Source organism: Planococcus citri, chromosome 3, assembly GCF_950023065.1.
Source record: "Planococcus citri chromosome 3, ihPlaCitr1.1, whole genome shotgun sequence".
In the NCBI taxonomy this organism is placed as follows: Eukaryota; Metazoa; Arthropoda; class Insecta; order Hemiptera; family Pseudococcidae; genus Planococcus; species Planococcus citri.
In genome coordinates, this window is record NC_088679.1 from 31,972,639 (window position 1) to 31,995,744 (window position 23,106).

Here is a 23,106-nt window from a genome sequence, read left to right on the forward strand (position 1 = left end):
CGTGATACATTGGCGGGCATATGTTCATCTTTATTGAAACCCCTACATTGAGGTGGGTTCGTGAAAGGGTACTTTTTTTCTGTGCTAACCGACACAACCAAACTCAGCTGTTAATTACACGTAAAATACCATACAACATGACTACGTGAAAAGCAAACTGAGGAGGGAGTGAGGAGAGGGGTGCTGCTGCGGGTATACAATTCACATGGCCTTACAAAACGTTGACCAGACCAGACCAGTCATACCAAAAATATTTCAATTCAACCAGCACCAGTAGACCATGTAGCTTTTGAAAATGATCGAATATCGTTTACCTTACTTACACACACATACGTATACGAGACGTATACACCAATACACGTGTAAGTCGACTGAATGAAATTCGTGTGAAGTATACAGAATGAGGAAGATATCGATGCAGTGCGGGGTGAAGAGATGGGTCGTTCGTATGTAATGATTATGTCATGAAATAACCAAGTCTTCGGTTAATTTGAGCAATTAATTAAAGAATGAATATAAAATAACCGTTATCGTTTAAAATGTAACTGTTTTGATGGGACGAGTTCGGTTTTTATGTTGTATTTTTACACTTTTGTCCGCCAAAAATACTTGTCGCATTTTTTCACGCGAGCAAAATTCATACCGAGTGGACTAAAGCGGTTTTTTTTTTGGTCAAAGGTATGCGACATCTCGGTTAATGTTTTCTCTTTGAGAAAGGTTTCGAGAAGACCGGTTCATTTTCTGGTACGAGTTAAGTATATTATGTGATATTTATACGCTAAATGCCAGCTGATTGTGTTTTTTTGCGGATATTTTATGCAGGAATTTCCATACGATTTTATTAATGAATTTGGAAATTGCAGCTGTTCTGATGAGATTTAGCAGCGAATAATAAAAGTGTTTTTTCATAGCATGGATTTTTGCAGATTTTTCGATTTTTTGAATTGATACTTTTTTGTTTAAGAATCTCCATTTTTTAACTGAAGATTTTCGTGAGAAAAAGGAAAATAGGGAAAAGGGGTCAAATGTTTCAAAATAATCTTAATAAATTCATATGATTTTAAAATATTGATGAAATTCAAACGTCCAAAAATGTATCAAGACGCTAACATTTTTTAAAAATATCAAAATTATGAATAATTTACATCAAAATTTATTGAAAACAGTAAGAAGTAGGAAAAAAATAATCAACACCCAACATTGATAAAATATCCATTTGATGAATCCCTAAATTTTCATCGAAGTACTGAAAAAACGAAAACAATCGTTAAACATGATTTGAGATGTTGATTTTCATGCATATTCATCAAATCTTGAAAAAGTTAGTAAACATTGAAAAATCGATCAAGGTGAAAATGAAATTCTTACATAAGAAAAATACCTAATGAAAACTTTCAACAAGAAACGCATAAGTGTTTAAATAGCCAAAGAATGATTAATCATGTACTTGGTCAATTTCATTCACAAAATTCGCTGATTTTAGGAAGTAAAATTGCAAAATTTTCTGAAATTTCCAGAAGGGCTAGAGTCCTCAACTTTTCCCAACTTTCCAGGGTTTTTCAAAATTTGAAAATCCTGCTTTGTTTCACATGAAAAATATTAAAAAATATACAGGAATACGATGTAGAAGAATTTATTGCACTTTGAATAAAGTTCTGAAATAAGGTATCTAAGAGTTTTCAAAACATTAAAAATTGGAGAGCCAAAAAATTACCATTATGTTGATTGGATTTCATTATGTTCGATTACACGATAAATTTGATATTATACAAATTAAAAATGGATTTTTCAGAAGCCATAATCAAAAAACAAATCGCAAAATTGGCAGCTCTACTAGTACAAAAGTAGTCTACAAACTAAACACTGTACAGAATACGTAGGTATAGGTACATTTTCAAGAACACAAAAAAATCGTAAAAAGCTTCTTTCAAGGGCAAAAAAATTACGCTGAGAGACCTGAAAAATTTTACCATCTAATGCCATAAAAATGTTATCTAAGACTTAAAATTCTTTACGTCTTACTTTGTGATATGTACTTTGGCACGTTTTGCCATAATTTCTACTACTTGAACGCGAACGAGAAAAAAATTACACGAATTGAAACCTCAAGATACGTCAACAAAAATATTATAGAGCAGATATTATGAATTTTCATTTTTGTTAGTTTATTTGTCACACAATAACTTTTTGAAAACGTTGCAATATTGGAGAAAAATGTTCAAACTTTGTATGACGAAAATTAAACTACCCACCATTTCAAATTTTTTATATTAGATCAGGAATGTTTTTAAATCAAATTTTCCTTCAAAATTTGAATATCTTGCAAAATACATCAACAAATTTACTACATATTCAAACGATCAGCAAAATTTAGCCGAACAAACCTATTCTTTAGAACATAAAAAATTGGAATTCTTCAGTTACGGAGGTTCTTGAAGGAATTGATTACATTTATGATGAACATTTGGGCCCAAAATATAAAACTAACCCCTCAAGAAAGCTGCAAAATTGAAAATTTTCAAAAAATGCAGCAAGGGTAGGTATGAAAATATAAGTTTCCAAGGCCAGAATTCATTTTGAAGACAATTTGACCCCAGACCCGAAAATGGGCTTCAAGGTGGAGGTACAAAATTTAAAATACACTAATAGGACCATTTGACCCCAAACACCAAAATTGGCTCCTAAGGGAAAATACAAAACCAAAAAGTTTCAAAAAATACAATATTGACAAAAATCCAAATGAAAAATACACATTTTTAACCCTCTTCATCATTTCATTTTGGCAATTTTTGAGACTAAAATTGATCAGAATTTTTCAAAAATTTTAGGAAATTAATAACATTTTCCTACTTTTGAATTACAAAAAAATTTTGTTTGGAATAAGTATATAATAAAATTTTATGCACGGAGGAAAAACGTAAACATTTTTCATTTTAGAATCTGAAAGAGAAATTGAGATGTAAGTTTCTCGTTTCTACTTAAGGATTAAAAAATTACTAAATTTGAAAAAAAAAATGAAATTTCAAACCAAGAAAAAATATATAGGGGCGACGGCCCTATATTTTTACCCCCCCTAAGGACATATCTTGAAATTTCTTTTGATCTAATAAAGCTAGAGAAAAACTGAAAAGCGCATTGAAATCAGCAAACATTCGTTGACAAGATTCAGTGTTTGCCAAAAGTTAATTTTCATTAGGTTCGCCAAAAGAAAATATTTTTTGCAAAAAAACGAGTTCGTAATTTTTTTACGCCCGTTCGCTATTTCGTTTACTCCCATTCACTACTTTTTTACCCCCCCCCCAATTTTTTCTGTGTTTTTAATAGTAACAACATAGATTCGACGTTTCCTAACAAATTATTAATTAATCATGCCAAAAAGTGCCCTTTCCGTTATCATTAGTGTATTCATTGCATGAAAACATACTAAATTGAGAATAAAATTGAGAATTTATAAAGATTATTTGTGCAAATTTTCGACAAAAAATTTAATACACGTATTTTTGGACTCTTAAATTCCTGGACCACCAGATGAACACATTGTTTTTCACAAGAAACTAGGAAATTTTTTGCGGATATAGGTGGTAAAAAATTGCTGTGAAGGTTCCTGCTCCAAATTTCTGTTTTCATGTTACTGCTATACTTAAATTCTTCAGTTTTGTACCCGTTTTTGTTTCATTTGCTTTCATAGAAAACCTATATTAGAGGGGTACAATCATTTATTCAATTTTTTTGGTTGATTGTTTACAATGATGTAATCAACAGTTAGAAAGTGTTTTTTGGACAATATTATTTACAAAACTTCAGAGCCATACATTCAAGTACTTCCCCAAAAATGAATAAAATTGATATCACGCCTTTAAACGGTCGTCAGCGAGCGAAAATTCTGAAATTAGGGGGGTAAAAAAATTGGAGAACAAAAATTAATAAGGATTTTCTATTCTGGGCTTGAATCGTTCCCTATTTTTTTACCCCCTCTAAAAATGTTTAGAAAACAATTTTGATGAAAAATAACTATCTGATCTAATAGACCACAGTGTGTAGAATTCAGCGATGTACTCGTGAACTCATTTTGATGGAAATTAGTGCGACCCATCCTTAAAATCAAAACTCACTTTTTATAAATTTTGTTAAGAAAATCGACTAAAATTCACATCACATTTTTCAAAGTCTCCTGAACCATGAACATTGAATGGAAAATGCAGCTTTTCAAGGGCATTGTGTTCCAAAAGAAGCATAAAACATGTTAATATGGTTTTCGAATCGATTCATGACTTTGGTGGCTTATTTTTCAAAAAATTCTTAGGGGGTGAAAAAACTAGAGAGGGCAAAAAAAACCTGAGGCGTTACCCCTAATTGAGACCAAAAATTCGAATACATATTTCAAATAAGGGAGTCTTCTGAAGTGAAAATTCCTAGTGTTGAAAAATTGTGATGCTGCATAGAAACAGCATCAAATTTTATACTTCAGCTGATTCTCCTCAGAAAACTCCAAAATGAAATTCTATTAAAAATCAAAACCTCCAGCGCTGTTTTACTTCATTGTATTCCAATTTTGTTACGATTTAAAAAAATTTCCTCATCAGCAGTCGAAGTTGTTGAATAAAGAAATGAAATCTTACATTTTGAAGTATTCAATAAAAACTGAGAAGAACAATCGAAAAAATTTTAGCTTTGTCAAATTTTACAGCAAATGTTTATCAACTTGGCTTTTTGTTTTTGTCTGCATCTGTAAATTTGACGTTGGAAATCAACATATTGATTTGAGGGGAAAAATCCTCAATAATTGAGGATTTTTTCCCAAAAGAATTTTCATGAGAAAAGTTGGACTAAACAATCGAATTCGATTTTTTTTTTTTAAATATCACAATTTGATCGTTCAGTCCAACCTCTCTCATGAAAATTCTTGAAATTCATCAGTTAAACTTCTCTCAGTCGTTAATAATGAGTTCAAAAACCCAGGAGAAATCTTCATCATCTTATGTGGTGTCATCATTTTTGTAGATTTTTGAACTTCATACCTTCCCCTCCCCGCTCGAACAGGGTTATTTTTGGAGCAAAAGGCAAAGGTTGGCGAGTGTGTCTCTCTTTTCAATTTTAAGCCTTCGGAGAGTTTGGCTTCGATTGAAAACTACTTTCATCTGGAAATTTCAGCCAAAGAAGAATAGAAAGCATGAAAAGCTGCTAAAAAACCGAAAACAGACTATTAAATTTGAAAAAAAATTGAAGCTATTATAGGTATCAATTTTTCAAATTAGTCGATCCAAAAATCTTCATCAACTGATGTACATAGTACATACACATTCGACCACTTTCAACGAATTCCACACTTGAAAAAATGCATATTCATATAGCAATCGTATTTTTACAGGTAAAAAGAACACAAAACCTCACAAAACCCCTGTCCTGAAATTGAATTTCGAATTGAACCAACAAACACACTCAATTCCATTTTTCCACAAACCATACCTCCAAAACAGCATCTTTTTCAATACTTTCAAAATAACATTTTATCGAGCAATTCTTCGAGCTATTTATACACCATCCCTGGTAAACCGAACTGCGTTTCCTTTCCTCATTCCGAATCCAAACCCGAACCACATTTTAATTCGCATTTAAAAACACAATCGAGCACGAATATGCCAAAATGAGGAAACAATTCGTTATTACGAAACTGTATCCAATTAAAATAACAATAATTCATTCGAATAACGTACTTATATTATTATTATTATTATTACAAATCCGACCAGCATCACAAACCGTATTCATACTCGAAAAACGAGACCCTGGATGGCAATACCAATTTGAAAAAATACAAAAAAAAATTGAGCGAATTCTCGACTCGAATATGAAATTCTTTCGAGAATTAGTACACGTCTGAGGGAATTTTACAACGTGTAATTAAATTCACCATATTCGAGCATACGATGGATACCTTTACCTTTACGTTTTGAGCGAGAGAAAGAGAAAAATATTTAATATAAAAATACTGCTGCGGATGAACATTCGCATAAAGGTAACCCTAAGGTAAGGTAAGGTGAACCCCAAGACGCGAAATATTTAACCGCCATAATCACCTGATACACAGGTATATAATGGAATTCCTTTGAAACGTACAATAAAAGGCGCTATTCGTTTATAGTAATCAACTTGAACGTTAAATTCTTTACAGTAAACCAAATGAAAAATAACAAATCTACGAGTAATCATCGTTCTCAGTTCTGTAGTCGTTGAGAAAGATACCATCGAGGTTCACAAAATATTAAAAAGGTACCCTAAAATCACATCAGGCAGTTTTTGAACGCTGAAAAATAACCACATTCCGGCAACAAGTTCGAATATGAAAATCGTTGCAGGTCGAGACGTACATTGGTGAGCAATACTCGAGAGCTTAACTGAGCAGTGGAGCTCAACCATCGAGCAATCATAAATTGCAGTTTTGAGCATTGAAAATAATAACCACATTCCGACAGCAAGTTCAAATGTGAAAATCACCCAGGTCGAGGTAATTGCGTAAAAAATGTAAGAACGTAGATAAGTGAACATGATTCAAGCTCTATCACTAGCACCGTTGCTGTTGGTATTCGACGTGCAATTTGAGAACACATGGCGATCCATTGGAATTGGACACAAGAAAGAGTAACGTTTTGAGACAGGACACAGATTTGAGTATAGTTTTTCATATAAAATCTTCTCGAGAGTTTCGAGCAGAATGAATACAGTAGATATTTGATGTAGCAAATATATTACACCTGCATCTAGTTTGTCCTAGATATAGGTTAGCGACTTACAGGAACAACTCTTCAATGTAGGGCATACTATTTATATTATACGATATGAAAAAATGTCCGCAGCGGTATATTTGTTTAGAACATTGGCGAAACGCGCGATTTTACTCAATGGACACGAACTTACCATTATATTTTACAGCCAAAGCTTCCGCAGAAGAAGAAGTACAGATGAATACAACGCATTATAAATCCAAATCCAAATCCAGCACACCAGATGATATCGTAGTAGATCTCAATCCACCAAACGGAGAACACATTCGTACGAAAATCGCGCCACTTTCTACACAACTATACAAGAACTCTAATCTTGAAACACTACACAACTGCACCACATAATACGATAATTTCGAGATGAAAAAACGCACAATTAATACGCGTATTAATATTTAATCGAACCGAACATGTATTTAAATCGGTAATAAGAACATTACGGTATGAAATTCAAGGTGAAAACGCGATAAAAACGCACCACAAATGTAGTAGAAGATCCATAGCGAAGCAAAAATATTTAATACACACAACCGAGAGATCGAGAGAACAACAAATGCCACGTTACCAACTCCGCTACACTCCTGCACATAGACTGGCTATAAGGTAAATTACTTACCAGTAAACCTAGGTGACTGAGCCAGACAGGTATCCGCAAAACACGCCAATACAACATGGCAACACCGCATCTTCCACGGCCTGTTGGAAATTCAAAAAAGAAACGGTTAGAAATAACATCTAAGCGTGCTACCGCGCGATAGCTAGTATATGCATTACTACTTACAACCTCTCTCAGTCTCTCTGTCTCTCTAGTCTCTACCTTTTGCTTCACTCTTCACCTGAAATGATTTATTATTCGCCGGTAATTTCCACATTGTATTTAAAACGCGAATAATTGGTTGAAGTGAAGCCGAAGCCGATGAACTAGTTTGTGCATTGTTGGTTTTACGTAATTTACTCCAAAAATTATCCAACACTTCTCATTGTTTACGTTTAGATAACAAATAACACCGAGAGAGTTCCGAGATGGCGAGTTCGTTGGTCTTTTAACTAGCTACGAAACTACTACTACAGAATCTCCGGCTTAACGATGAATGAATTTTAAGCCAATTGTTATGATAGGTGTATATACGTGACCGAAATTTAATTGATTGAGAATTATACTTTACTGCGAAATGTAGACGTAGAAGGTGCCTACCTGTTGCTTAATTCAATTGTGTGATCGGTTCGTAGACTAATCAGTAATCACCTTACTTATGGATGTTATGTTTCCAACACTGGAGTTGGTAAAACAATGCTAGACAGTATGAAAGTTCTCAATTTCATATTTTGTTTCATGGAATTATTTGGATTTGGACCTTTCTTCTCCACTTAGAAATTAGAATAAGTTCCGCACAGAGACAGACTAGCAGATAGGTAGGTTCTTGCGTTCTTGGAATTGTAGCACCTTCTGTACAATTTTCTGCAAGTCAAAGAAATTGAGTAGAATAAAGGGAATCCCATCTCAATCCCAAAACATCAAACAAAAATCAAAATGCTATCAGACTCAGCTAACGTTCAGAAATATGGAATTCAGTACATGTTTTACTTGATTAGAAAAAAAATGTTTCTTACACAATGTAATACGTAGAGTAAAACATGTGAACTTGTGCATTTTATAAGAATTCGATCGATGATCGTTGGTTAAATTCTCTTTTTGCGTCAAGATTATTACCTATGTAAACATGAAACAAAGAGAATCAAAATTAATTCGCAGAAAACAAAAAGTATCAATTAAAGCTGAAATGAGTGATGAGTGATCCATGAGATCCCATGAACAGAAATTTAGTTTCCAAGGTTCCAATTTAATTAAACAAAAACAAGTTTTAGAGAAATTTTGTTCAAGAAGCCAAACTAAAACTGCCTGCTCAGAGACTCAAAGGGTTGATTGAGCTTGAACATGACGTTGGTATTATTTTCTATTCTGTTGTTACTTGATGGGTATAAGTAGGTATCAAATTTTTTCAAGTTGAATGGTTTGAACTTTGAACAAAACAAATAGACCCTTTCTTGACTTTTTTTTCAATTTTTATGAATGAATATTAGAACAACGCTGTAATTATATCTTCCAAAACCGGTATCACTATCACAGAACAGGACAAGAAATTAATGTGTCTGTTCTTTTGTACGCAGATTTTGGAATGAGATCCACAATCCAGATTACCGCATTATTGCAAGAATCTGAAATCCGAATCAAGCCGGTTAAAAATCCAGACAAAATCCAAAATCTGTCCAACATCCAATATCAGATTAGGTAATTACCAAAAAAAACAATTTTTAACTGAGAAAATGAATTTTCCAACGTTGAAATGATTATATTGATTATCTAGGTAGGTACCTAATTACTTACTTCCAATCTGGTAAAAAGAACACGCAGTTTTACAAAATCGGATTTTGAATTTTGTAAAAAAAAAAAAAAAAAAAACTAAAACAGATTTTTGAATATTTTTGTAAAACACTTTTTAGATTCCAAACACAAACTTTCAAAATCTTACAAATCTTTTCTATCTAAGTAAGCTCAGTAAAATCGGAAATCTGTTTTCAAAAGCTGCTACCCTAGCAGATTATAGTGGATTTTAAATCTGCCAAAATCCACGTAAAAAAAAAGAACCAACCTACAACGAAATGATCAAACCATTTTTAGGAATGTTGGTTGTTCTACCTATTTCATCATTTCGTTCATTTTTCATCAATTACGTTTTCTCATATCGCACCTTGGGACTGGGAGTAATAAGGTTACATTTCAAAAAAGTAAAATTTTACAAGAGAGTGATTTTCTTTTTTTTTTTAAATTTGATTCATTATTTTCATCAACTTATAATTAATTGTGAGAAATGAATAGCACCTCATTTTAAAGATCTGATATCGTACCTTCATTTAGCATAAGAACACTCTGAAAAATAAAATTTTAAAAAGGAAAGATTTCAATGTTTGGAAAACATTTTGAGTTATAACCTTTCATTAAAATTGATCTGGAGGAGAAAAGGAAGCGTCCAAAAAAATTTCATGTTAACAAAGTTGTAGAGAATTAAATTTCCAATCGACATAACGTCGTTAGTTTTTTTTCTAGTGCTTAGTTTTATTGGGTTTTTCTCAAAAAACTAAAATTTCATTACCTATATGTGCAAATTCATTTTCCTGAAAAGTGATCATTTAAAATTTTTTCTCCATTTGGTACAAACCATAACCAATAAAAAATACACTTCTTGTGACTATTTCTATCTGACAAACATTCAAAACATACGAAATTTACTCAAAAAAGGCGGAGTTTTTTGAGATGTGCCCTTATAATTCCAAACAACTTGCAATGTTATTGGGATTTTGAGTTCCATTTGCATTTTTACAACAGATCTAGATAATGTACCCAACTCAAAGTGTTATTTTTGGTTGAAGGGGGTCATACAAACCCCAAAAATGCGAAAATGTCAAAATCAATTTTTTTTTTGAGATGTAACCTTATTACTCTCAAGGTGCGATATTCTAGCCCAGTAAGAATAGAATTTTGATAGGCCAAGTTATATACAGAGTAAAAATGAAAATGTATGTTTGAAAAAAAACAATTTTTTTTAATAATAACATTTTAATGTCATTTTATTAGAATACGTAGTTCTAAGGTAGGATCATTCTAAAGGGATGATAAGGGGGAGCTTCGCCCTTAGGCGTCTGGAAAATCAAAAAAGTAGACAATTTGGGGGAGTCTTTCTCGCCACATGGAAAAAAGGTTCTATAGACAAAAAGTGCAACATTTTAATGTTTTAAATTATTGAAAAGAATTGGGGGGGAGGGGTTAGTGTCAAATTTGTTTTCCAATTTATTTGTATAGGTAGGTGCCTTCAGTGTTAGGTCTATTTTGCAAATAACTACATATTTTTATAAATAAACATGTCTGTTTTTGTTGATTTTTTTTTTTAGAAAAAAACAACCAAATACCTACAGTTACTTTACTCGAAATCTATCAAGAACTTGCCCAACTTGTCCTTTCCTTACAAATAAAATATCTAGAAATCAGAAAGCGGCCAGATATACAACGTTTTTTGGGCTCAAAATTTCAAAAAGAATACTCTCACGGAAGCTCATACCTATTTCAAATATCGAGAAGTAATGACGATTCAAGCGATTTTTCTTGGCAGGGCAGTCGTTTTGGGCCCTCCTTATCGTAACCGTCATCTTATTAATGTTTCCTTTCCTACTTTCAAATTTAATTCTTTACCTTTCTTGATCATCATCACCAAACGATCAAAGATCTGCCATACCTATACTGAATCATCAACATCACGAGAATTTGAAACTCGCAACCCAAGACTTTCATAATTATCTTTAAGCGAATGAACGCTGGCAAGATGTAAGTTACACGCGATAATTTCAGCACATTGACTTCACCAGGTTGTCTTTCAAGGTTCATACTCGGGTCGTGACCGAGACCATCAAATTGACAAAAAATTTACGAGAATTTTCAAGTTGCTATTTTTAAACGAATAAGTACCTAAATCTTTCATCGCTTTGCAATGTCTAATAACGTAGCCGTTGGGAAATTTTAGCATTAAAATACCGTTAATTATGGCTTTTTATTTCGCGAACAAATAATAAGTGGGTACCGAGTCCTTCGACAAATTTGAAATTTTTACGGTAAAACTTGAAGGTATGTAATTGAAATGAAATATAACAAAGTAGGAACGAATTACACCTGCTGGTTGTCATCGTGCAAAGAATTTTTTTAAATTTTGTCGTTGAAAAGAAAAATGAGAAAACTGTCACAGCTTGTCTGAAATACATGAATATTAATTACCTACGGTAATTAGAAATGTAAGCGTAGACAAGCGCTGCGATATAGTTGAAATGATAACAGTTTACGACAAATTCAACGTTTTCAAACAAAACTTAAAATGTTCTACTTCTACAGTGTAAGTAGGTATCTACACACACGAGTATAGTTAAACTTACTTACCGTACTTATTTCAAAGATAAGAATGCCGCATATTTCACAGCTTGTTCAAATAACATTTGAAAGTTTGTAAATAAGGTGTTATTCGTGGTCGATTTGTATAGGTTAGGTACAGTGATTATTCTAACGTGTAGCTCCGCACATTTTGTGTAGTTCCAAAAATTTGTTGTGTAGTACCAACATATTTGTGTAGTACCAAAAATATATGTGACCCGCTCTGACAAAACCGACCGTTTTGACAAAAAAAAGTGTCCAAAATAATGATGTTTAAAATGAGTTTTAAGGGTTGAAAGATCAGATTTTTGAGAAAAAAACATTTTTTGAAATTTTGTCGAAATGGTCGGTTTTGTCAGAGCGGGTCACATATATTTATATGTGATGCGTTTTGCAATTAGGGACCTTGTTGTGGTGATTCGATGATTTTTTTTTTAAATTTTGCAACGAGAATCCAGTGGTGCAATCAGTTTTCACCTAAGTGGTCAAATAACGCCTGTACGGCCGCTCTAAAGTTATGCAAATGTGAGTAACAGCTTTAGTAAACTCTTGAGAAAAACGCCTCTAAAGTTTGAACTTTTAATCAAAAATTTAAAAAAATTTTTAATTGTGGGAGGGAGTATGGATTCTGGCATGAAATTTAATGCTGAATCCGATACTGTTATTGTTGTTGTTTCTTTAATGTTCTTGATACCGAACTGATCAAAAATAGTAAGGCATCATGCGGTAATTTTTGAAAAATAATAAGGGACCTTGTGGTGATTTTTTTTTTTTAAAAACGTATAAAATAATTATCATCTGAAAGGAAACGCGATTTTTTTTCTGAAAAATTTGAAATTGAAAAGCAAAAGCTCTTGATAAGTGTTCCAAAAGGCATAAAATAATGAAATTTGAAATGATGATTTTTCTTGAAAAGTCCAATTAAAAAGAATAGCAAACAGCCCCAAAAAATTCTCGAAACAATTAAATTATCAACATCATCCATTTTTCACTATTTATTTTCATTAATAAAAAAGTTCAATAATTTCAAATTATTCTTTAGTGATAATGGAAAAATTTGTTGGAAGTACTAAAATTTGAGTTATCGGCAGGTTTTTTCATCTTTCACCACAAGCTACCTTTTCTTTTTTATTGTTTCTCCACAAGGTCCCTGAGCGTTACCAGTAATATCTCCTCAATGGAAAGTGGTCACGCCAAAACAGCCAATACTGGTGGTTCAGAAGACTTCAACCAGCCAGAAAATGCAAAGTCAATTTTTTCGATAAAATTTTCGATAATTCGATGTTTTGGCTCTCCTGAAAACATCAAATTTTCACCACAAGGTCTCTAATCGCAAAACGCATCACATATACCGATTTGCTTGGGAGTTTTTCAATGAAAAAAAAGTTGAAAAAAGAGCTAATCTTGTGCTTGAAAAATATTTTTGTTCAAACTGTTAAAAAAATCAGTGGTGGAAAAACTGACTTTTCACGTCAAAATTATTGCTGTTTTGCTTCTTGAAACTGCGAATTTCAGAAAGCTTTTGCCCTCGCTTCGCTCGGGCCAATTTGATTCTTTTCTTCCCGCTTCAAATTTCAAGAAATTATTGATGAAATTTTTTAAAAGTTGAGATCAGAAAAACTGAATTTGTACATTAAAATTGATATTGTTCTGCTTTTCGAACTACAAATTTTTCAAATTTTTCGCCCTCGCTTCGCTCGGGCCAATTTTGTTATTTTCTCTGCAGTTTCCATTTCAAAAAACCCATGATTGAATTTGAAAAATGTTGAAATCAGAAAAACAGAATAGATAGTTTTCAACAAACTTTATCTGGCTTGGGAGGGGGGGTGGTAAGAAAATCAGGGAGAGTTGGAAAAATAAGGGGGAATCTTGATACTGAAAATTATCCTGCTTGTATTTGTGTAGCTCCAAAAAATTCTTAGAATAATCACTGGTTAGGTACTAGTACTTTGCAATTATCGTTCAAAATTTATGTAAATATACTATAAGCTTACTCAAATGCAAACATTTGCAAATAATTTTTACACTGTGAAAATAATAACATCGTTTTTTCATCGTTATTGTATCTCGTTCTCGTGTGGAAAAGAGAAGATATTATTTTTTTTTTGCCAAGTATTATTAGGCTACGTAGGTAGGTACCTATTTTAGCAATACAGGTTGTGATGGCCAAAAGAATATTGCAGATGTAGGTATTGTGTAAAATAGAACATTGATTCAAACTCTGAATTGATTTGATTTACTAATAATAATGAAGTCGAAACTTATTTAATGTAATTCTTTTGTTAAGAATTACATTTCACAAATTTTAATAACCAAGAATAATTTATCTGCATAATTTAACCGCGTAATAAATTAAAATTAATTCAACTAAAGCGTAAAATACTAACAATAAGCGAATAACTTTACCAATTTTGCTAAAAATTATATGAATATTAAATATAATATTGTTCTTTCGAAAGCTCAGTTCTCCGTTAGAATATTGTTTCCTCCATCTTTGCAAAAGGTAAATTTTATTTTTATTAAAAAATGTTTCAAATGCAAATTTTAATTCATTTTGAGTGTAAATGTTTTGTTTCAAATGGCAAATAACTTGGAATTGTTTTCTCTTTGATTAATTTATTTTTAATCTTAATACGGAATGGCCAACCTTATTATGACGAAACACTCCTAGGGAAAATATTTATATAAGGTATTTTCCGTTAGGAAAGTTTTTGCCACTCTTGTACATATTTAATTTTTTATCGTAAAAACTATACGTATTTCTACCTAGGAATGTACGTAAAAGCAACTTCTCGTTGTTGTTTCATTACATTAAAATTCAATAAACCTGGAATTCACTTAAATCTTTTGCGATTCAATTTGCAGCATGTTGAAAAAATAAATAAGCTAAAGAAAATATAAGTAAATGCTATTTTTACTTTCAAACCGCAACTAGGGAGGAGAAAACAAAAGAAAAATATTGTTGATAAAGTACGTACACACTGAAGCTAGACAAAGGTATAATGCAGTTTAAATAAAAAGTACCTAAGTAGTTTTTAACCCTGAAGATATTTTGAAAAAAAAACTTGGACGTTTTTGTAAAGTTTATCGCATTCTTTAAATTAGTCGTATGGTTTCGTTTAATAACAGTAACCCGATACCTACCATTGCTGCTTTCAAGTTGAAAACAAAAGAATATCACGTTACGTTATTGAATTTTATCGATAAAAAAGTATAAAATTGAAAAATAAAAGAAAACTTTCCATAAATAACGCCAACAAAATTCAGCAAACAGTATGATGAACTCCCTTAATAGATCAAACAACGCGATAAATTTTTTTTTCATATGAATTATTCATATAATCGGTTGTTTTACGCTTACGCTTTTACGTAACCTACCCTACCCTACCCTACCCTTACCATCGACATATTTTTTTAAGCCCGATATTCTCTATTGTGAAAGTTCATTGATGAAGGAGCTTATAACGCTACCGGCTTTGAAAATTACCGCAAATGAACCCCTTTTTTTTTTGAAAGTTATTTGAAATAACAAAGATAAAAATAAAACCTTTATTTTTGTTCATTTAACGGCGGTATTTTCTCGCGTTTTGTAAAATCTACGCAAAAATAACTTTTCCTCGAAAGGTAAGTTTGTGTGTCTAGTCTATATCAATTTCCATTTTACAAGAAAAATGAAAATAAACGTTTGTGAAATTAAAACCTTCAACAGGCGAATCCTAATGCGAATGAAAATTTCTTAAACGCAAGTCTTATCAGATAATTAAAATCGTAGAATTCCTTTTTGAACGAGCTATAAACGATGAGCTTTTTTGGTTTGGTTCGAACAAACTTCACATAAAGTTTTTTTTATCTTGTTTCAACGAATTCTGAAAATCACCAGGGGAGTGAAAAGAATTAACATTCGAGGTGTCTATTGTCAACGTATTTAGCAATGTAGTAATTTTCGTTCATTTAAGTAATAGTAGTAGGTAGGTAAGTACATATTTCAAAGGTCTCAAGGGTCAATTATTTAAAAAAATATTATGAAACATTAAAATGGGTACCTACTGGTGTTTTAAAATAGTCAGATGCAATGACATCATAACTCCCTTTTTTTTTCTTCAAAATGTAACAACATGAGAAAAACATCAAGCAAAAAACAGGAAGAAAAAAACTGCAAAAAAACTGAAACGGAAAATTAACCGGCGTTTGGTGGCATAGCAAACCATATCGAATGTGGTACCAACGTGTAGATCTCGCCGAGACGATCACAACGCGCTACCTACCTACAAGCCCCTCTATCTATTCATGGAGAGAAACTACGAGCGTCTAAAGTTTACCAAATGAAATGAGCAAAAAATGAAAAATTGTCAAAATGAAAAATTCGACCTGGGGAGCTTGTAGAGCATTCTTTTAGCTAAAAATTGCATTTTTTGGCATTGGCCTACCTTCATTTTTGAAGAATTTATGCAACTTTGAAGTTTTGAAACAGATCAATTTGAGTAAAATTTGATGAAATTTTTTTTGGGGAAATTTTACTCAAATTGATCTGTTTCAAAACTTCAAAGTTGCATAAATTCTTCAAAAATGAAGGTAGGCCAATGCCAAAAAATGCAATTTTTAGCTAAAAGAATGCTCTACAAGCTCCCCAGGTCGAATTTTTCATTTTGACAATTTTTCATTTTTTGCTCATTTGGTAAACTTTAGACGCTCATAGTTTCTCTCCATGAATAGATAGAGGGGCTTGTAGGTAGCGCGTTGTGATCGTCTCGGCTAGATCTACACGTTGGTACCACATTCGATATGGTCTGCTATGCCACCAAACGCCGGTTAAAATAAAACTAAACAAAGAGGAAATTTTGATGATTGTCACCAAAGTTATCGGAAGAATAAGATTTAAAAATAAAAACAACAACAACAATACACCAAGAAAAAAAAATTTTCAACTAGGAAGCGGACTGGACGTAAGAGCATCTGAGCAATTTAGGAGAATCGTAATTGCATGGCCTTTTCTGGAAGAGAAATAGCGAATCTACTGAATACAAAGAAGTGGTTCTTCATATAATGAACTTTGGTAAATCACACTTCTGAAAGCTGAAATTCGGGATATACCCTATTTTCGACATGCCAAATCGATTGGAAACTGTTTCAAACCGTTTTGAGTAGTTCTGGAGCCACCAGCAGATTTTTGAAACTCAAAATTCCCACAAAATTTCATCAAAATGGAGTTGGAAAGCCGAAATTTACTCTGCAAACTAATTTCAATACGCTAAGAAGTCGACTGCAAGTGAATTTGAAGTCGTTTTGGAGCCTCCAGCGACTTTTTGAAAAATACTGGAGCCTCCAGCGGATTTTTGAAACTTTAAATTTTTACAAAAATTCATCAAATGGAGATGGAAAGCTGAAATTTACTCTACACTCCAATTTCAACACCCTCTGAAGACGACTTCAGGTTGGTTCGAGTCATTTTGGAGCCTCCAGTGAATTTTTGAAAATTTCAATTTTCCAAAAAACACCATACGACCTTTCAAAAAGTTGCTGGAGGCTCCAAAACGACTTGAAATTCACCAGCAGTCGACTTCGTAGCGTATTAAAAATAGTTTGCAGAATGAATTTTGACTTTCCATCCTGGTTGATAAAATTTTGGGGAAATTTAGAATTTCAAAAATCTGCTGGAGGCTCCAGCACTTTTCAAAAAGTTGGTGGAGGCTCCAAAACGACTTCAAATTCACTTGCAGTCGACTTCTTAGCGTATTGAAATTAGTTTCCAGAGTAAATTTCGGCTTTCCAACTCCATTTTGATGAAATTTTGTGGGAAGTTTGAGTTTCAAAAATCTGCTGGAGGCTCCAGAACTACTCAAAACGGTTTGAAACAGTTTCCAATCGATTTGGCATGTCGAAAATAGGGTATATCCCGAATTTCAGCTTTCTTGGTCAATTTGGTAAAATTTTGATTTTCCCCCTCATTTTTGGCCTGATTTCAAAAATTCACCAAAAATCGAAAAACGCACTTAAGCACTTGAAATTTTGACAAGTGATAAATTTTTGCCTGATCTTTCGATCTACCTTTGTACGGTTTGAAAAATGTTGTTCAAGTCCTATGTTGGAAGTGTTGGAACGCAAAATCTGCGATTTCGGCTGACCTGCCAATCAAAATGGCCGCCATTTTGTAAGTAGAGCCATTTTTTTTTTAAGAACGAGAGCAAGAAATGTTCCTTAGGACTCCTCCTCTAAGAAAAAAGTTGTCTCAGAGGATCGACGGGGGGGGGGGTTTCAATAGATCCTTAAGCGGGCTCACCGACTAAAGGTGAAGGGGGTTGACTATAGGTGGTGGTATCTAAACCGATTTTCAATTTTTTTCTCTATATTTACTTTTTTTGGTAGAAAATTAATATACCCAGTGGCTGTTTTCTGCTATTTTCAAAAATTCTTCAAAAATCGAAAAATCAACTTAAGCAGCTTAGAATTTGGTTCTGAGGTCTGGGTGACATGCTCTTTCAGCGAGTTAGATTGAGTTCAATTGGAGCTGACGGGTTTCAAAAGTTCTCTTGTAAAGAACTCAAGATTTTGAAAAAGTTCTAGGATAATCTAACTGTCGATTTTTTGAGTCCCCATAATCGCTGATTTTTTATTTTTTATTTATTCTCCTGAATATCAAAATGCATCAATTTTTCAACATTGCTTTCACTTTTTTTTTGGTAATTTTTGTCAATTTTTCTCCAATTTTGAAGATATTATTTCCTCTTTATTTAAATTTCTTTTTTGAACTATTACTTCCAGAATGCCCTGCAGCCCAAACTGAAACTAATATCCACATTTAATCTATATCGGTGTAGGATGTACTTACGACGTCGGTGAAGTGCATTTGATAATTCGATACCGGATACCTATCTATTTTATTAACGTAGGTAAGGTATTGAATTTCGTAGCTAAAGTAATGTAGACGAATTCATAGCTATTATTTTTCAGCGCTAAAGCTATGTAAATTTGTTTTGTCAGTTTCGAGAAAATTATATCAATTTTTAAATTTCCGTCGAAAAAATATACGAGATCAGTGGAATTATAACTCGATTCAAGGTCATTCCCAAAATATATCATCTATGTACCTATGGTCATTATTGTATATAATGCGAATATCGTCTTCCACGACCTTGATTTTTTTCACTTTTTGTTTTTGCGCACTTGAGACAATTACAAAGAGAAGTATGACCTGTGACTGCATGTACAGAGTAGGTATGTACCTGGCTAGTTCGATAATGATGTACCTAGTTCATACAGGCAACAGAGAACTTCTAGAGTTACGCCAATATTTTTTTTATTTTAATTTTTCGACATTAATGATGGGAAAAAACATGTACTCGGGTAGATACACAAAGAATAACGAAGTTCATTGGTCGCAGTTTATGTATGTTTGCAAAACGTTTCAACGTGTTGAATGACAGACAACAAATTATTCAAATACGAGTACACAAATCGTCATTCACAATGTCGAGAAAAATTTCAAGTTATTTTGAAAGACACCAGAGAGTTACATGTATAAGGAATTACTAATGCGTCTCGGTCGTTAGGAAATTCTCGAGTAAATAAAAATTCAGCATCGGTACAAATTCTCAATAAGTTTCGTTTCGAGTAAAAATTCATCATAAATTTTATACTAAAATTTTTGTCTCTTTTTTCTTACAGCTTCATTAAAATTCTTCTCGGATTAAATGAGCAAATAAAAGTAAATATAGCGAAGTTCACTTTCAAAGCAATCATTTTCACGATGAGGAATGAAAAATAAGGCGGATCTCATTGTTTCCGATATTGCTCGTATTTAAAACCGCCAGCGTCGAATAAATTACGCTATAGTTCGAATATTGTGCATCTGTATTATAATTTTAAATTTTGACAGATTGCCGTAGTTTATAGTATACGTAGGCGGTGCTGGTTAATTATGGAAAATTCCAAAGAAAGAAGAAATTGCTGCACAGACAAAAGAATATACTTTCACGAAAACCTGTTTAAAAAGTTTTTCCAAGTTAAAAGTTACCAGGCAGCTTAAAATGTAAATAAGCGAGTTATAAAGAGCTTATCCACGACGCCAGGTAAGTAATAGTAAGGCTTTTAATAAGTTGAAAAAAAAAACTTTTAATTGGGCTTGTCTTTTTATTTTTCTTAAATTATCTTATTTAAAAATTAAGAAATGTTTTATAGACGAGTAACTCGAACGAAATAATAAAAAATAAACCATCGCATCGTATCAGATTTTCAAAGTACCGTATTAAAGTTAGTCGAGCTTGTTCAAGTTGAATTTTATAAAGGTATTTAAGCTTATATACGATGACCTTACGTAACGTTGAAAGTATAAGTACGCAATTATTTTCAACAAAAAACTTCGTTTTTTTTTTCAAACCAAAAGTTTGATCTTCCAAACGAGTTTCAAAATACATATTTTCAACGAACAACCCCTCGAAATTTTTTTTTCATCTGTAGCTTTGATCCTATAACCGAGCCTCAAAAAATATATAGGTAGGTACCTAAGCTACATACGATTTCAGAGACCATTGGTCATTAATGTTCACCGACAAGGACACCAACTCGCTGGAAATGTTGGTATAATTATTATGCGAGAATATTTCACGTGTGTAATTATCGTTTATTTGGTTGAAAAAATTTTCACGCTGGTCGTGATTTGGCATAAATGGCCGGCATCGGGCACGTTACTTGAACGTATTCGTTTCGCGATTAAGAACAAACGTTAACAAAAAGCAAAAAGTAATTTATCAAACACATTGGTCGACTGTAATACGTCTGCCTATATGCCTGCTTTGTCCAGTTATGATATTTAAATAAATAGAACACAATGTAAAATCTCACCCGAGTATTTATTGGTGCGGAAACAAGTATATAAAACATGGCATCTCTTTGCCAAAAAAAAAAAAAAAAATGAATACCGCGTGAATTAACTCGAATTGAAATACTATATATCTACTTGAAAGAAAATCTCTCGGTATCCTCCTAAGGTGATACTGGCTTCCAATTCGCTAAATACATAGATATCTATCTGTTTAAATGCTTGTCAATTTAATCTGCACGCTGTGTTCGTCTGTGAACATTGTCAGATTAATACGACGCCGTAACTTGGATGAATTTTTCTTTCAGAGTAGGTAAACCTTCTTTACTTTTTCACAGATTAATTTCAACATCAAACTGAACCGAAATAGAGAACATCAAATAGGTACCTACCTACGTTGCTTTGCTACCTATTGAATTTATGATTAAAACGAGCCCGTAAAAATAATTTATTTTCAATTTACTGTATAGGAAAACGATAAGTTATAAGGTAGGTACTTAAGTGAGTAGTTTTATGAAAAATATTATCAATGAGAATTTATTTTAACAAATCGTAGCTTTTTGTAGGTAGGTAGACTTCAAAAGCTCGAGTAAAATTCCAACATTGGAATAAAAAAGGTGGGCTATACGCGTTTCAAATTTCAATTTATGGAATTATGAAAAATTAAATTAAAAATAAATTGCAATTGATTGAACGCTTTCATTTGATTAAACACAAAGCATCAAGCAAAAAACGGTCTTAAAAGAGTTTATATACCTAAATAACAGCAGCCACTTCTATTTATAAAATAAATAGACGACGAACTTCAGGAACAAATAAACGATATATTCAAAAGAAACAAATAATATTAAATCATACAAATTCGCATCAATTAGCCATTAACAAGGAACACGCAAATAATACAGTACGTACAGTACAACGAACATCAAGCAAGTGCGGCGAGTTTAGAAAGCGCGAGACGCACGTAGTAGGCTTAAGGCCCGGTTTACACAGAACAAGTAGTTAAGCGGTAGGGAGCGCAGCCTAGCGGCCACCAACACTCCCTCCCTGCGCTCGATAGCGCTTAAACAACGTATTTACAGCTTAAACAATAAATTCAGGTAAAACAAACATCAAAAAACAAACAAATAAATCACAAAATTCATCTTCGGGTAATCAAAATAATACTAGTCAAAAACAAAATACGAAATCAGGAAAGTAAGTCGGGCGAATAGCAAAACAAAATCAGTCTCTCGGATACGCTTGTTCTAAAAGCGGGTGATTTCCCAAAGGTCTACCCGGAGGATTATCCTTATCGGAGTCGGACTCGGCGCTTGAGATATAATCTTCGCACACGCCTTCGTCGAATTCGGCGGCAGCTTTCTTATGCGCCTTGTTGCGCTTTTTCGCAGCTTTCGCCTTGTGACGTTTTTGGTCGGCAATATTCATTCGTTCAACACGTAAGATGTCATACGTCCTCTGTGGGATTTCTTTCAGCGTCAGGTTGTGATCTCGGGATAGTCGTAGCATAAACTCAAGTGCGCTTAACACCATGTCTAAATCTCCGGGATCTGTGAACAATTAGATTGAAAAACACAAAACACTTCTTCATTAGTAAAAGAAATCGGGTGAGCAGTTTAATCAGGTATTTCGGGGCGGACAAGATCGGGAAAAACTCATACTACACTCAACAATCTGTCTCTCAGCTTCTGAAACGCTTCTCTCGGTAACGCTTTAGTCAGGATATCGGCGTCTTGTTCGGCGGATTCTACCCATTCAAGTTTCACTTTATTCTTAATCACGTAATCGAGAATGGTGTGAACTTTAATTTCAGTCAGGTGTTTCAGTTTCGGGGATCCAGGTTTATTCGTGCATTTCAGGGATGCTGTGTTGTCTCCGTAAATCAAAATCGGGTCAAGACGTTTTCCGGTAGCTCTTCTCACAGTTTCGTTAACTCCCACGCTTTCGAGGAGACACGAATTTATGGCTATGTACTCAGCTTCGCATGTCGAATTCGCTACAGTACCTTGTCTCTTGCTGGACCAAGTTACTAAATCTCCATTCAGGCGAACTAGAACTCCGGCTGTTGACTTTTTCGTGTCGTCACAGTCGCCAAAACTGGCATCAGAATGTCCAACAATTCCTTTCTGGGTTCCGGTGTATTTCAGGCCAAGTCGGGTGGTACCTTTCAGGTATCAAAAAATCTGTTTTACAGCTTGCCAATCAGCTTGAGTCGGGTTACACTGTTTTCGACTTAACCAATTTATCGCGAACATAATATCAGGTCGGGTGGCATTTCCTAAGTATAGCAAACTTCCAATTGCCTCTCGGTACGGAAACGGGGCTCCATCAAATTTGGTTTGATTTAGACGATTCATTCGTCTACGTTCTCTTTTGTTGTACTTCTTTCTCTTCTTTTTCTCAGGTACTTTTTCAGGTTTCTTTGATTTCGGGCACATCGGGATCTGTGTTGAATTGCAATCTTGCATGTTGAAACGCTTCAAGATTTCTTGACAGTAATCAGATTGATCGAGCGTTAAAATTCGGTTCTTTCTGTC

At 33.3% G+C, this 23,106-nt stretch overlaps 1 protein-coding gene across 2 annotated transcripts in view; it reads right to left on the minus strand.

Moving 5' to 3' along the window:
- The window catches only part of ASPP (Ankyrin-repeat, SH3-domain, and Proline-rich-region containing Protein), a 309,410-nt gene extending 301,951 nt beyond the window's left edge, over nucleotides 1-7,459 (minus strand). Inside the window, exon 1 of one of the 2 annotated variants that reach the window (XM_065358734.1) lies at nucleotides 6,916-7,459. In XM_065358734.1, the coding sequence (XP_065214806.1) occupies nucleotides 6,916-6,918 (3 nt within the window). In that variant the 5' untranslated portion in view covers nucleotides 6,919-7,459. The remainder of the gene's footprint in view (nucleotides 1-6,915) is intronic. The other variant, XM_065358731.1, reaches the window with a different exon arrangement.
- Nucleotides 7,460-23,106: the final 15,647 nt, after the last annotated feature.